The sequence below is a fragment of the Erythrolamprus reginae genome, chromosome 1 (genome assembly GCF_031021105.1).
Source record: "Erythrolamprus reginae isolate rEryReg1 chromosome 1, rEryReg1.hap1, whole genome shotgun sequence".
Lineage (NCBI taxonomy): Eukaryota > Metazoa > Chordata > Lepidosauria > Squamata > Dipsadidae > Erythrolamprus > Erythrolamprus reginae.
The window spans coordinates 396,504,116-396,516,585 of record NC_091950.1 but is presented as its reverse complement, the minus strand read 5'-3'; the positions used below and the strand labels follow the sequence as shown (position 1 = coordinate 396,516,585).

At 45.3% G+C, this 12,470-nt stretch overlaps 1 protein-coding gene across 1 annotated transcript in view; it reads left to right on the top strand.

Moving 5' to 3' along the window:
* STX1A (syntaxin 1A) overlaps nt 1-12,470 on the top strand; it is a 114,814-nt gene that overhangs the window by 84,750 nt on the left and 17,594 nt on the right. The window contains exons 7-8 of the mRNA XM_070742137.1: nt 9,735-9,808; nt 11,736-11,873. Of these exons, the coding sequence (XP_070598238.1) occupies nt 9,735-9,808; nt 11,736-11,873 (212 nt within the window). The remainder of the gene's footprint in view (nt 1-9,734; nt 9,809-11,735; nt 11,874-12,470) is intronic.

The following is a 12,470-nucleotide window of genomic DNA, read 5'->3' as shown; positions in this document are numbered from 1 at the left end:
GAGCGGCGGCGGTGGGTTTGTAAGGTGAAAATAGTTTGTAAGAAGAGGCAAAAAAATCTTAAACCCCGGGTTTGTATCGCGAAAAGTTTGTATGACGAGGCGTTTGTAAGACGAGGTATCACTGTATTATCATAGCAGAATTGTGCAGCAATGTACCATACATACTCGAATATAAGCCGACCCGAGTATAAACCGAGGCACCAGTTTTTGCCACAAAAATTGGGAAAACGTATTGACTCGAGTATAAGCCGAGGCTACTGGGCGTTAGCAACAGGTTGCATTGCTCTGGGAGTTAGCAAAAGACTCCGTTGCTCTATGCATTCAGAGCAGAGGGCGCCAGCTGCGGAATTCCGCTACTTCATTTTTCAGTGGCCAAACAAAAGGGCCAGGACTCCCATCTCTGAGAGCCAGACGCAGGGACCGGGCTGCGGAGGTCGTGCTTTTCCACCCTCCGCAGCTCCAACTTCCAATTAAGAAAGAAGGGCGGCGTGGAGGGACGATGCCGGCACCGAGGAGGCACCTTTAAGGCAAATTCGAGGTTTTTTAAAAAAAAATTTGCTTTTCGCAAAGGCCGGAGCTCTCTGGCTTCCCTCAGGGCTACCGCAACTGAAGCAAGGCTGCTGCCGGCACCACCATGCCCGCCCCCTTCTTCAGCCGCCAGCCCCGTTCTCCTGCCTCTTGGTTTGGGAGGAGCTGAATTGTCGTTGTAGCAAGTAGCGGCTGCTGGGAATGCACAAAGACACACATACAATAAAAGTTCAGTTCTAGATAATGGTTAAAATGATTAAAATGTTTTTATGGGTAAAAACATACTGTTTAATTATTTCCTCTTTTAAAAGTAATTAAGGATTACACTAAGCTACTAGAGAAGGAAGGACAATAAAAAAACTATAAAGTATTCAATAAATATTGCATAAATGTGCTACCCCCACTGTGTCGTCCGTCCTCCCCACCGTGGGGGTTGTAAAGCACTGTGAAGCAGTATATAAATCTAAAAGCTGTTAATGCTAATACCATGTATTTAATTAATTAATTGATTGATTGATTAATTAATTAATTAATTAATTAATTAATTTGTATGCTGCCCCTCTCCGTAGACTCGGAGCGGCTCACAGCAGTGATAGAAACAATGTACAATACAAATCTAATAATACGAAGTTAAAAACCCATAATTTAAAAAACATGCACACAACACACCATACATAAATTATATAGGCCTGGGGAAGATATTTCAATTCCCCCATGCCTGACGGCAGAGGTGGGTTTTGAGAAGTTTACGAAAGGCAAGGAGGGTGGGGGCAATTCTGATCTCTGGGGGGAGTTGATTCCAGAGGGCCGGGGCCGCCACAGAGAAGGCTCTTCCCCTGGGTCCCGCCAAATTTGTTGTGAATGCCCCAACACTGGAAGTTTTTAAGCGGATGTTGGATAACCATCTGTCTGAAGTAATGTAGAGTTTCCTGCCTAAGCTGGGGGTTGGACTAGAAAACCTCCAAGGTCCCTTCCAACTCTTGTTGTTGTTGTTGTTGTTATATCACAAGTACTCTTTGCCCTTTCTCAGTTTCCACTATGGATCCTTGGGGTACCTGGCCCAATTGTGGTCCAGAGCGAGCAAAGTTCCTTTCCTTTCCTATTTGCTGCAAACAAACCAGATGCCCCAGTGTGAGAAATGAGAGCTGGGAAAGAGGCTATAAGTGGTCCCCTGCCTCTCCTGTCTGAAGGCTGTAACTAGCAAATTGTACCGAGCTGCAAAAGAGAACATGTGGTGCCTTGAGGTCTGCTCTATCCAGGTGGCTGTTTCAACATAAAAAGAGGAGAGAGTAGATAACTATCGAAAAACGGAAGGGGCAGCAGCGTGTGTTGGAAAAAAATAGAGGTCTTGAGTGGAAGAGGCTGGAAATGAGGGGGAAAAACTGCTTGTGAATAGACAGGGAGGATTGTGTAATGTCCATGCTTTCATCATGCCAAGAAAGGATGGGGAACAAGGAAATTTGCTTAACTGGGTTAAGAACATAAGAAGAGCCATGCTGAATCAGGCCAAAGCCCATTCGAGTCCAGCATTCTGTGTCAGCCAGTGGCCCACCAATTGTCCTTGGGGATCTTGAGCAGAAACAGAAGGGAAGACCCTCCCTTTCCCTTGACCCCCAACAAATGGTACCCAAGGGACTCCTGCCTGCCTCAACCAACATAGAGGCGGCACTTGGACATCCTGTTGTATCCTGAAATGGCTACCTTGTAACTCTGTAAATAGTTTGTTCCTCTTTCCAGCGCTGTCTGAGCCCAAGCAGGAAGTCGCTCCTGATTGGCTCAGACGCGGCCGGCTCTAGCTTTGGCGGGAACCGCAAAAGTATAAAAGAAGCGGTTTCTCCAGGCAGAGTCAGTCGGTACTCGCTGAATTGTCACTTTACCTTGCTGAGCTGTCACTTGTTCTCTGAGCTGAATAAAAGTACCGATTGCTCAAAACCCTGTCTCTGGGTCTACTTCACTGGCGACGAACGAACGGAAGAACTTCGCGTGCAACATGGACAAAATCCAGATCGGCCAGGCTCCGGAACTCTTCGATCCCGAGAAAATGACATGGGACGAGTACATGGCCACCTTCGAGATCTTCCTCGAGGCGGCGGGAATGCAGGACGCCGGAGCCGATCGCAGACGGGCTATTTTTCTCAACTACTGCGGCGCAGAGATCCGTAGACTTGCCCAAACTCTCACCGAACCAGAACAAGCAAGAACCACAGCGTGGGACGTACTTCAACAGAAACTAGCGAGCCATTTCAAACCAACCAGACCAGCCATGGTTTACCGGCATCAATTCCACATGATGGCTCAGAGAGAAACCGAGTCGATCAGCCAATTTACAACGCGGCTTCGAACGGTACTTGCTCAATGCAAGTTTAAAGACCCGGAAGCTCGCCTCACCGACGCCTTGGTTTTCGGCATGAAGAGCAACACAGTGAGAAATAAACTCCTCACCGAAGAAGAGCCGACTCTACAAACCGTAATTAAATTAGCGCAGACCGCGGAAGCAGCCGACGCAGCGGCAAGAGAATTAAAAGAACACGGAAGGCGAGAAATCATTGCCAAAATCGACGCCGAGTCTCCCAGCGCCGTGGGAACAGACGACCTCAGCCAGCCAACTAGCAACGGGGACAACTGCCTCCTCCTGCAAGACCAGCCGAGACACCCTAGAGCTACTCACCCAGCCCCCTGCGCGGGCTGCCGGGGAAATCACCAGCGCCATCGATGCCCCTTCTGAGACGCTACTTGCCGCCGTTGCAACCGGAGAGGCCACATCGCCATCGCATGCAGGGCAACGGCACCAGAAGAAACTTTTGCCACACAACAATACCAGCGACCTCAAAACCAGCCCCCCCAATCGCGAGAAAGGAGACCGTTCCGCAACTCGGGTCAAAGGAACTACTCAAACGCTAACCGCGACTACAATAGAGGTAACTCTCAATTTTCCGTGAATAACACGGCAACCAAAAAGGGGGCTAAAATTGTTATCTCATTGTTACTAAATAACCAGCCTTGCTCAATGGAGCTGGATACGGGCTCGAGATATACCATCATGCCCTGGGAAAAATTTAAACTATATATGCCTAATGTGTCTAAGGCTGACCTAACTCAAACCTCTTTGGTGATCAGAGACTTCCAAGGGGGGGTAATCTCGGTCCTGGGAACAGCAAATGTACCTATTGCATTTAAGAATGTTAAATGTACCCTTCCCATGCTTATTGTGACGGGGGCCAAACACTCCCTGCTGGGTCTAGCGTGGATGGAACCATTGGGGATCGAAATTTCGGGTGTGTGTAATGTAAACTGTGATAATATGCCTAACTTTGTGAAAGAGTTCCCTGAAGTGTTCAGCCCCACCTTGGGATTGTATAAGGGACCCCCTATATCTTTCTCTATTGACCCCAAGGTCCCACCGGTTAGACTGAAACCTCGCAGGGTCCCCCTTCCGCTTCTCCCCAAGCTAGACATGCAGCTGGACAAACTCATTAGTCAAGGTATTTTGGTCCCTGTGGAACAGGGGCCATGGGAAACTCCCATAGTGACACCCCTGAAGCCAGATGGCTCTTTAAGAGTTTGCGCTGATTACAAATCAACCCTGAATAAGGCACTCCAACACCACCCCTACCCCATCCCGGTTGTGCAACAACTCTTACACTCCCTGGGGGAGGGAAAAAGGTTCGCAAAGATCGACCTGGCGCAGGCTTACCAGCAACTTCCGGTCGATGAACAAACAGCAAACGCTCAAACGATTGTAACGCACAGGGGGGCTTTCAAATGCACGAGGTTACAGTTTGGGGTAAGCATAGCCCCAGGAATATTCCAGAGCATCATGGAACGCCTATTGTCAGGGGTAAATGGGGCAATTCCATATTTTGATGACATCTTAATTGCAGGGGAAAACCAGGAACAAGTGAACAAAAGAATAAGGGAAGTACTTAAGAGGCTACAGGACAAAGGGTTACGAATCAAGCCTGATAAATGTGTCTGGGGAACTAACAGTATTGAATTCCTTGGGTATAAAATAGATAAAGAAGGTATCCACCCCACAACAGAGAAGCTGAGAGCAATTAGAGAAGCCCCAGAGCCACGAGATAAGAATGAGTTGCAGGCATTTTTGGGCCTCCTTAATTTTTATTCCGTTTTTTTAAAGCAGAAGGCAACAGTAGCAGAGCCTCTCCATCGTTTACTCCAGAAGGAAGCCCGCTGGACATGGGGGAAAACTGAACGTGAAGCTTTTTCTCAAATAAAAAATTTATTAACTTCGAAAAGTGTAGTAGTCCAATATAGTGCTTCACTACCCATTAGGCTCACCTGCGACGCTTCGCCGTACGGCATAGGAGGAGTCTTAGCTCACGTTCTACCTAATAAGACAGAGGCCCCAATAGCATTTTTTTCAAGAACCATGACCAGCACAGAGAGGAATTATAGCCAGTTAGACAAGGAGGCTCTAGCATTAGTGGCAGGGGTGAAGAAGTTTCACAATTACATTTTTGGAAGAAGCTTTGAGCTAGTCACTGACCACAAACCCCTACTAGGCCTGCTAGCCCCCAACAAGCCCACTCCACCTTTTATGTCTCCAAGACTAATCAGATGGGCTCTTTTCCTCTCAGGGTATCAGTATGAGCTCACCCACAAGGGGGGGAAGGAAATCAATCATGCAGACGGCCTCAGCAGATGCCCCATAGCAGACTTAGTGGAAGACCCTGTTCCTTCCACAGATGTGCTAATGATAGAACTCGAGGAAAACCCACTAACCACAGCAAAAGAGGTAGCTGCACACACGCAGCAAGATCAAATCCTTAAACAAGTGGTGAACTGTGTTCTAAAGGGATGGCAAAATGATATTGTTAAACCTGAATTGTGTGATTTTAAAAACAAAAGGCTTGAATTATCGTATGTAAAAGGTTGTTTGCTGTGGGGGGATAGAGTGATCATCCCCAAACGCCTAAGGGAAAAGGTACTCAAAATGTTACACGTGGGCCATCCTGGGATTGTCAGGATGAAGAGCCTAGCAAGGGGGCATTTATGGTGGCCAGGGCTAGATGCTGATATTGAAAGTTGGGTTTCAAAGTGTGACCCGTGCCAAGAGTCAAGGCCCAGTCCCCCCAAAACAACTCCGGCTGAGTGGGAACAGCCTGCTGGTCCTTGGTCTAGGATCCACATTGATTTTGCTGGCCCAGTGGGGTCTCAGTATTTTTTAATAGTGGTTGATGCCTTCTCCAAATGGTTGGAAATAATAGCAATGAACAACATAACCACAAGTGCCACTATCAAGGTATTGAGCAGACTGTTTGCATCCCATGGTTGCCCTGATCTCTTAGTGTCTGACAATGGGCCACAGCTAACAGCCAGGCAATTCGAATTATTCCTAGATGGCCTAGGGGTCAGGCATGCCCTCATCTCGCCTTACTCGCCCTGGGCTAACGGGTTGGCAGAACGTTACGTACGAGTGGCAAAGGAAGCATTGCACAGGTCAGGCCCTGGGGATGTGCAACAAAACTTGGACCAATTCTTACTAACCCAGCACATTACCCCTAACTCGCACACACATGTAAGCCCTGCAGAGTTATTGATGGGAAGGAAGTTGAGGTCACCATTAGACAGGTTAAATCCAAGGTTCTGTGTTAATAATAACCAAATGTGTATGAAACCAGAAAGAGAAATGTATTTGGGACAAAATGTATATGTAAAATGTTTTGATGGAAATGTAAACTGGATGAAGGGAATTATTGTTAAGCAAAACGCACCCAAGACTTATGTTGTTAAACTAGAGGATGGTCGTTTGTGGAAACGACACATAGACCACATTCGGAAACGAGCTGAAAATCAATTGCCACAACCCGCTGACATGGACTCTCCCCCTTCAACAGACTTTAGTACATTGCCCGAACTAAGAAACACGCAAAGAGACTTATCGGGCCAGGGGGAACCATCCAGCGACGCCGAGCCATCCTCGTCCTCCGAAGCCTTCGTTGGGCCTGTCAGGCCAAGTCCGCCGCACCGGGAGAACAGCGGCGAGCCATCCTCCACAGTCAGTGGCGAAGGAGAAATTGAACTGCGCAGGTCAGCGCGAGAGCCTCGGAGGCCTCACCGATTGGACGACTTCGTCACATGGCTTTCTTGATGGATGAGTCCAACTATGAGGGGAGGGGTGTTGTATCCTGAAATGGCTACCTTGTAACTCTGTAAATAGTTTGTTCCTCTTTCCAGCGCTGTCTGAGCCCAAGCAGGAAGTCGCTCCTGATTGGCTCAGACGCGGCCGGCTCTAGCTTTGGCGGGAACCGCAAAAGTATAAAAGAAGCGGTTTCTCCAGGCAGAGTCAGTCGGTACTCGCTGAATTGTCACTTTACCTTGCTGAGCTGTCACTTGTTCTCTGAGCTGAATAAAAGTACCGATTGCTCAAAACCCTGTCTCTGGGTCTACTTCACATCCGTTTCAATAACCACCGATACGCTTGGCATCCATGAATCTGTCTAATCCTGTCTTGAAACTATCTAGACTGACATCAGTCACGATCTCTTCTGGAAGTGAATTCCATAAACCAACGACTCTCTGGGTGAAGAGATAAGAAATGTAACAAATGTCTTACTTAGAAACAGAATTTTGGGGCTTAACTGTGGTTGTAAGTCAAGAATTACCTGTTGTACTCTGTCCAAATACTAATAAGGTCAACCTTAACTTTTTTGATATCAGACAAGATGAGCTAGAGGAGGGGTCTTCAACTTTGGCAATTTTAAGACTTGTATACTTAAAACGACCCTCTGGGTGAAGAAATATTTCCCCACTTTCTTACCTGTGAGCTTTAGGGAGTGCCCCCTCGTCCTAGTATTGTGTGATAGAGAAAATATTTCTTCTCTATCCACCTTTTCTACCCCATGCATGATTTTATACACTTCAATCAAGTCCCCCCTTAAACGCTGTCTTTCAAGGCTGAAGAGACCAAGGCGTTGCAACCTGGTTTCATAAGGGAGATGCTCCATTCCCTTGTTATATTAGGGCCCTGTTTTTCTATTAAAAAATGAACTTTGAAGTTTTGATTCTATACGTACTATCACAAAGCCACCTGGATAAAGCCCTACATGGCTTAGGACCACACTACTTACAGGACCATCTCCTGCCACATATCTCTCAGAGACCAATGAGATCCCACAGGGTTGGCCTTCTCCAGATCCCGTCGACTAAGCAATGCAAGTTGGCGGAACCATGGGGGAGGGCCTTCTTTGTAGCGGCCCCGGTGCTATGGAACCAACTCCCCACTGATGTCTGTACTGCTCCCACCCTACTGGCCTTCCGGAAAGCTGTGAAGACCTGGCTTTGCCATCAGGCCTGGGGGCCATGAATATTAACATCTGCCAAAACATGTTGATTGGTATGTGTGTCGTTTGATAGGATGGGTTTTATAATGGGATTTTATACATTGGTATTTATTGACTTCTTACTATTGTTGTATTGTATTTTATTTTGTTGTTAGCCCCCTGAGTATCAACGTATTGGGCTGCGTAAGAAGTCTAATAAAATAAAATAAATATGTACTGCCTGCATCTTGCTAACTGGTTTTGATCAATTTTATTTATTTATTTTATTTATTTATTCAATTTTTAAAATTTATTTATTTATTTATCAAATTTGTATGCTGCCCCTCTCTGCAGACTTGGGGCAGCTAACAACAGTAATCAAACAATATAAACAAATCTAATGTTTAAGTTAATTTTAAAAAGAAACCCCAATTTAAGAGACCAATCTTACATACAGACATACCATGCATAAATTTTTTATAAGCCAAGGGGAAGGGAATATCTCAATTCCCCCATGCTTGACAACAGAGGTGGGTTTTAAGGAGCTTGCGAAAGGCAAGGAGGGTGGGGGCAACTCTGATATCTGGGGGGAGTTGGTTCCAGAGGGCCGGGGCCGCCACAGAGAAGGCTCTTCCCCCAGGTCCCGCCAAACAGCATTGTTTAGTCAACGGGATCCGGAGAAGGCCAACTCTGTGGGACCTAACTGGTCGCTGGGATTCGTGCGGCAGAAGGCGGTCACGGAGGTATTCTGGTCTGATGCCATGAAGGGCTTTATAGGTCATAACCAACACTTTGAATTAATGCCGCCCTTCTCCTTAGACTCAGGGCGGCTTACAACAAGTTAGCAATAGCACTTTTTTTAACAGAGCCAGCATATTGCCCCCACAATCCGGGTCCTCATTTTACCCACCTCGGAAGCATGGAAGGCTGAGTCAACCTTGAGCCGGTGATGAGATTTGAACCGCTGACCTGCAGATCTAGCAGTCAACTTTTAGTGGCCTGCAGAACTGCACTCTACCCGCTGCGCCACCTTGGCTCATTTTATAGTATGTCTGAGCAGGCTGTGTTAAGTGGGCTAAGGTTCATATTGATAGGTATGTGTGGACTGTTCGGCTTAGTTCTGTGTTCTCTTGCATCTGCACCAAGACAAATTCCTTGTGTGTCCAATCACGCTTGGCCAATAAAGAATTCTATTCTATTCTATTCTCTGCTAAGATGTTGGTGAAGCCAGAAAGGGTAACAGAGGCAGGTTATGAGAATCATCTGAAATGATTTATTTTATTTATTGATTGATTGATTTTGTCCAATACACAATGAGGGTTTTAGTGGGTATGCACATAGTAAAATACATGATGAAGGTTACAGAGCATATACCCATAGTAAAATATATCTAAGAAAGAAGAGAAGAGAAGATATAGGAATAGAACATATCAATGAAAGAATAGAAGAAGAGATATAGGAATAGAAGAAAGGTATAGGAGATATAGGAGAGAAATAGGACAGGGGATGGAAGGCACTCTAGTGCACTTGTACTCGCCCCTTACTGACCTCTTAGGAATCTGGATAGGTCAACCGTAGATAATCTAAGGGTAAAGTGTTGGGGGTTTGGGGATGACACTATGGAGTCCGGTAATGAGTTCCATGTTTTGACAACTCGGTTACTGAAGTCATATTTTTTAAAATCAAGTTTGGAGCGGTTAATATTAAGTTTAAATCTGTTGTGTGCTCTTGTGTTGTTGTGGTTGAAGCTGAAGTAGTCGCCGACAGGCAGCATATGATCTTGTGGGCAATACTTAGATCTTGTTTAAGGCATCTTAGTTCTAGTCTAGTAAGAGATATATGGACAAGACTTGAACTACTGGATGTTGGGGAGGAAAGATAGATTCTATTGTCCAACCATTAACTTCTTCTTATCCTTTGCAGCTGGCAGGACCACCACCAGTGAGGAACTAGAGGACATGCTGGAGAGTGGGAACCCAGCTATATTCTCCTCTGGGGTAAGCAGACCTTCTTTGCTTCTGGATTTGGCCAGTCTTTTCTTTGTCCACCCTGCTAATAGTAGACCCAAAGTTGCTATTTCAAAAGGCAATGGGACCAGCTCACGGTTCAAGAAAGAAGAGCAGTAACGTCCCTAAGAAGAGACCCAAACATCACCATCTTGTTGGCTGATAAAGGAAGGCGCACAGTTATCCTGAACACAGATAAATGACTATTTGTTTATTATTTACAGAGTTACCTCTGCCTACAAACGCTTCTACTTACGGACTTTTCTAGATAAGAACCGGGTGTTCAAGATTTTTTTTGCCTCTTCTCAAGAACCATTTCCCACTTATAAGGATGGAAAGTCTACCTGGATTATATGCCATTAGTGTTCCAATATGGCCTGGGGCTGTTGAGCCATAGTATTCTGCTCTGGACTAAAATTGACGAATGTTTTAATTAATTAATTTATTTTATTATTTTTTTTAATTAAGACAAAACATACATCTAAGAGAAGGACAAACATACAACAAAATATAGGAGCTATTACCACTCTGCTCTTATCAGAAGTTTCCAGAGAAAAATTTTGCAAATCATCATTTGAGTTGGGGGAAAGATCAAAAGCAACATGAGAAAATATTATTTTACTGAAAGAGTAGTAGATCCTTGGAACAAACTTCCAGCAGACGTGGTTGGTAAATCCACAGTAACTGAATTTAAACATGCCTGGGATAAACATAGACCCATCCTAAGATAAAATACAAAAACTAGTATAAGGGCATAATAATATAAGGGCAGACTAGATGGATCATGAGGTCTTTTTCTGCCGTCAGTCTTCTATGTTTCTATGTTTCTATACAAAGAAACATATAGTACTTATATTTCCTATTATTTACAAATTTTTAGCTATTTTCTTCTATATAATATATTTAGTTATTTAGTTATTCCTTAATCTTCTGTTCAACCAATCATTGACTTTATACCAGACTTTATAATATTCAGTTTCCTCTTTTCCCTTCAAGTTGAATTCAGGTTGAAGGGACAAAATTGATGAATGTTTTTTAATGATGGTTTTTTTTAATTGTTATTATTGTTTTATTATATATGCCGCCCAGAGCCCACCTGGAGTTGGGAAGCTTATAAATCCAATAAAATAAAATAAATACAGTGATACCTCGTCTTACGAACTTAATTGGTTCTGGGACGAGGTTTGTAAGGTGAAAAGTTTGTAAGACGAAACAATGTTTCCCATAGGAATCAATGGAAAAGTGATTAATGCGTGCAAGCCCAAAACTCACCCCTTTTGCCAGCCAAAGCGCCCGTTTTTGTGCTGCTGGGATTCCCCTGAGGCTCCCCTCCATGGGAAACCCCACCTCCTGTCTTCTGTGTTTTTGTGATGCTGCAGGGGAATCCCAGCAGCGCAAAAACGGGTGCTTCGCTGGTAACGGAAGTGCGGAGGTGGGGTTTCCCAGCGAGGGGAGCCTCAGCGAAATTGCAGCATCAGAAAAACACTGAAGTCCTTGAAACCCCACCTCCAGACTTCCGTGTTTTTGTGATGCTGCGATTTCGCTGAGGCTTCCCTCGCTGGGAAATCCCACCTGCGGACTTCTGTTGCCAGTGAAGCGCCCGTTTTTGTGCTGCTGGGATTCTCCTGCAGCATCGCAAAAACACGGAAGTCCGGAGGTGGTGTTTCGCATGGAGGGGAGCCTCAGGGGAATCCCAGCAGCGCAAAAACTGGCGCCTCGCTGGCAACAGAAGTCCGGAGATGGGGCATCCCAGTGGCGGCGGCTTGGGTTTGTAAGGTGAAAATAGTTTGCAAGAAGAGGCAAAAAAATCTTAAACCCCGGGTTTGTATCTCGAAAAGTTTGTATGACGAGGGGTTTGTAAGATGAGGTATCACTGTAATAAATAATAAATACTGCCTTTTTTTGTTGTTGTTGTTAGATCGTCATGGATTCCAACATTACAAAGCAGGCACTGAATGAGATTGAGACACGGCACAGTGAGATCATCAAGCTAGAAAACAGCATCCGCGAGCTTCACGATATGTTCATGGACATGGCCATGTTGGTGGAAAGCCAGGTGAGAGCTGCTGCAGAAGGATGGACTCCTTTACTTATTGGAGTACCAGGTAGCAACATTTAGTCCTGTGCTGATTACTCTCTACAGCAGTGTTTCCCAATCTTGGAAACTTGAAGATATTTGGACTTCAACTCCCAGAATTCCCCAGCCAGCGATTGCTGGCTGGGGAATTCTGGGAGTTGAAGTCCAAATATCTTCAAGTTGCCAAGGTTGGGAAACATTGCTCTACAGTATCCTTTGCCAGAAATACTGCAATGGTACCTTTGCACTGTAGTTCCTACATCAAATAGACGGTTGGGATAAATGACTCTGTTAGTTCTGTGGCCTGGATCACACAAATAAGATTTTTGTTGATACAAACTTCCTTGTACCACCTTGCTTCCAACGTCTTCGAGCGCAGGCACCTCAATTTCCGCCACCGGAACACTCGATTCCAGCCGTACCGGCTTCAACCCATTACTGACCTTCCCCGAATCAAAGTTAGAGCTAAATATCTTTCCAATGTTGTGCAGAATGCAATAATTTAGCTCTTTTACGACTTGGTTAAGCATATTGTTCAAATTATGATGGTCCAGTGAGATCAAGGCTATCAGAGCT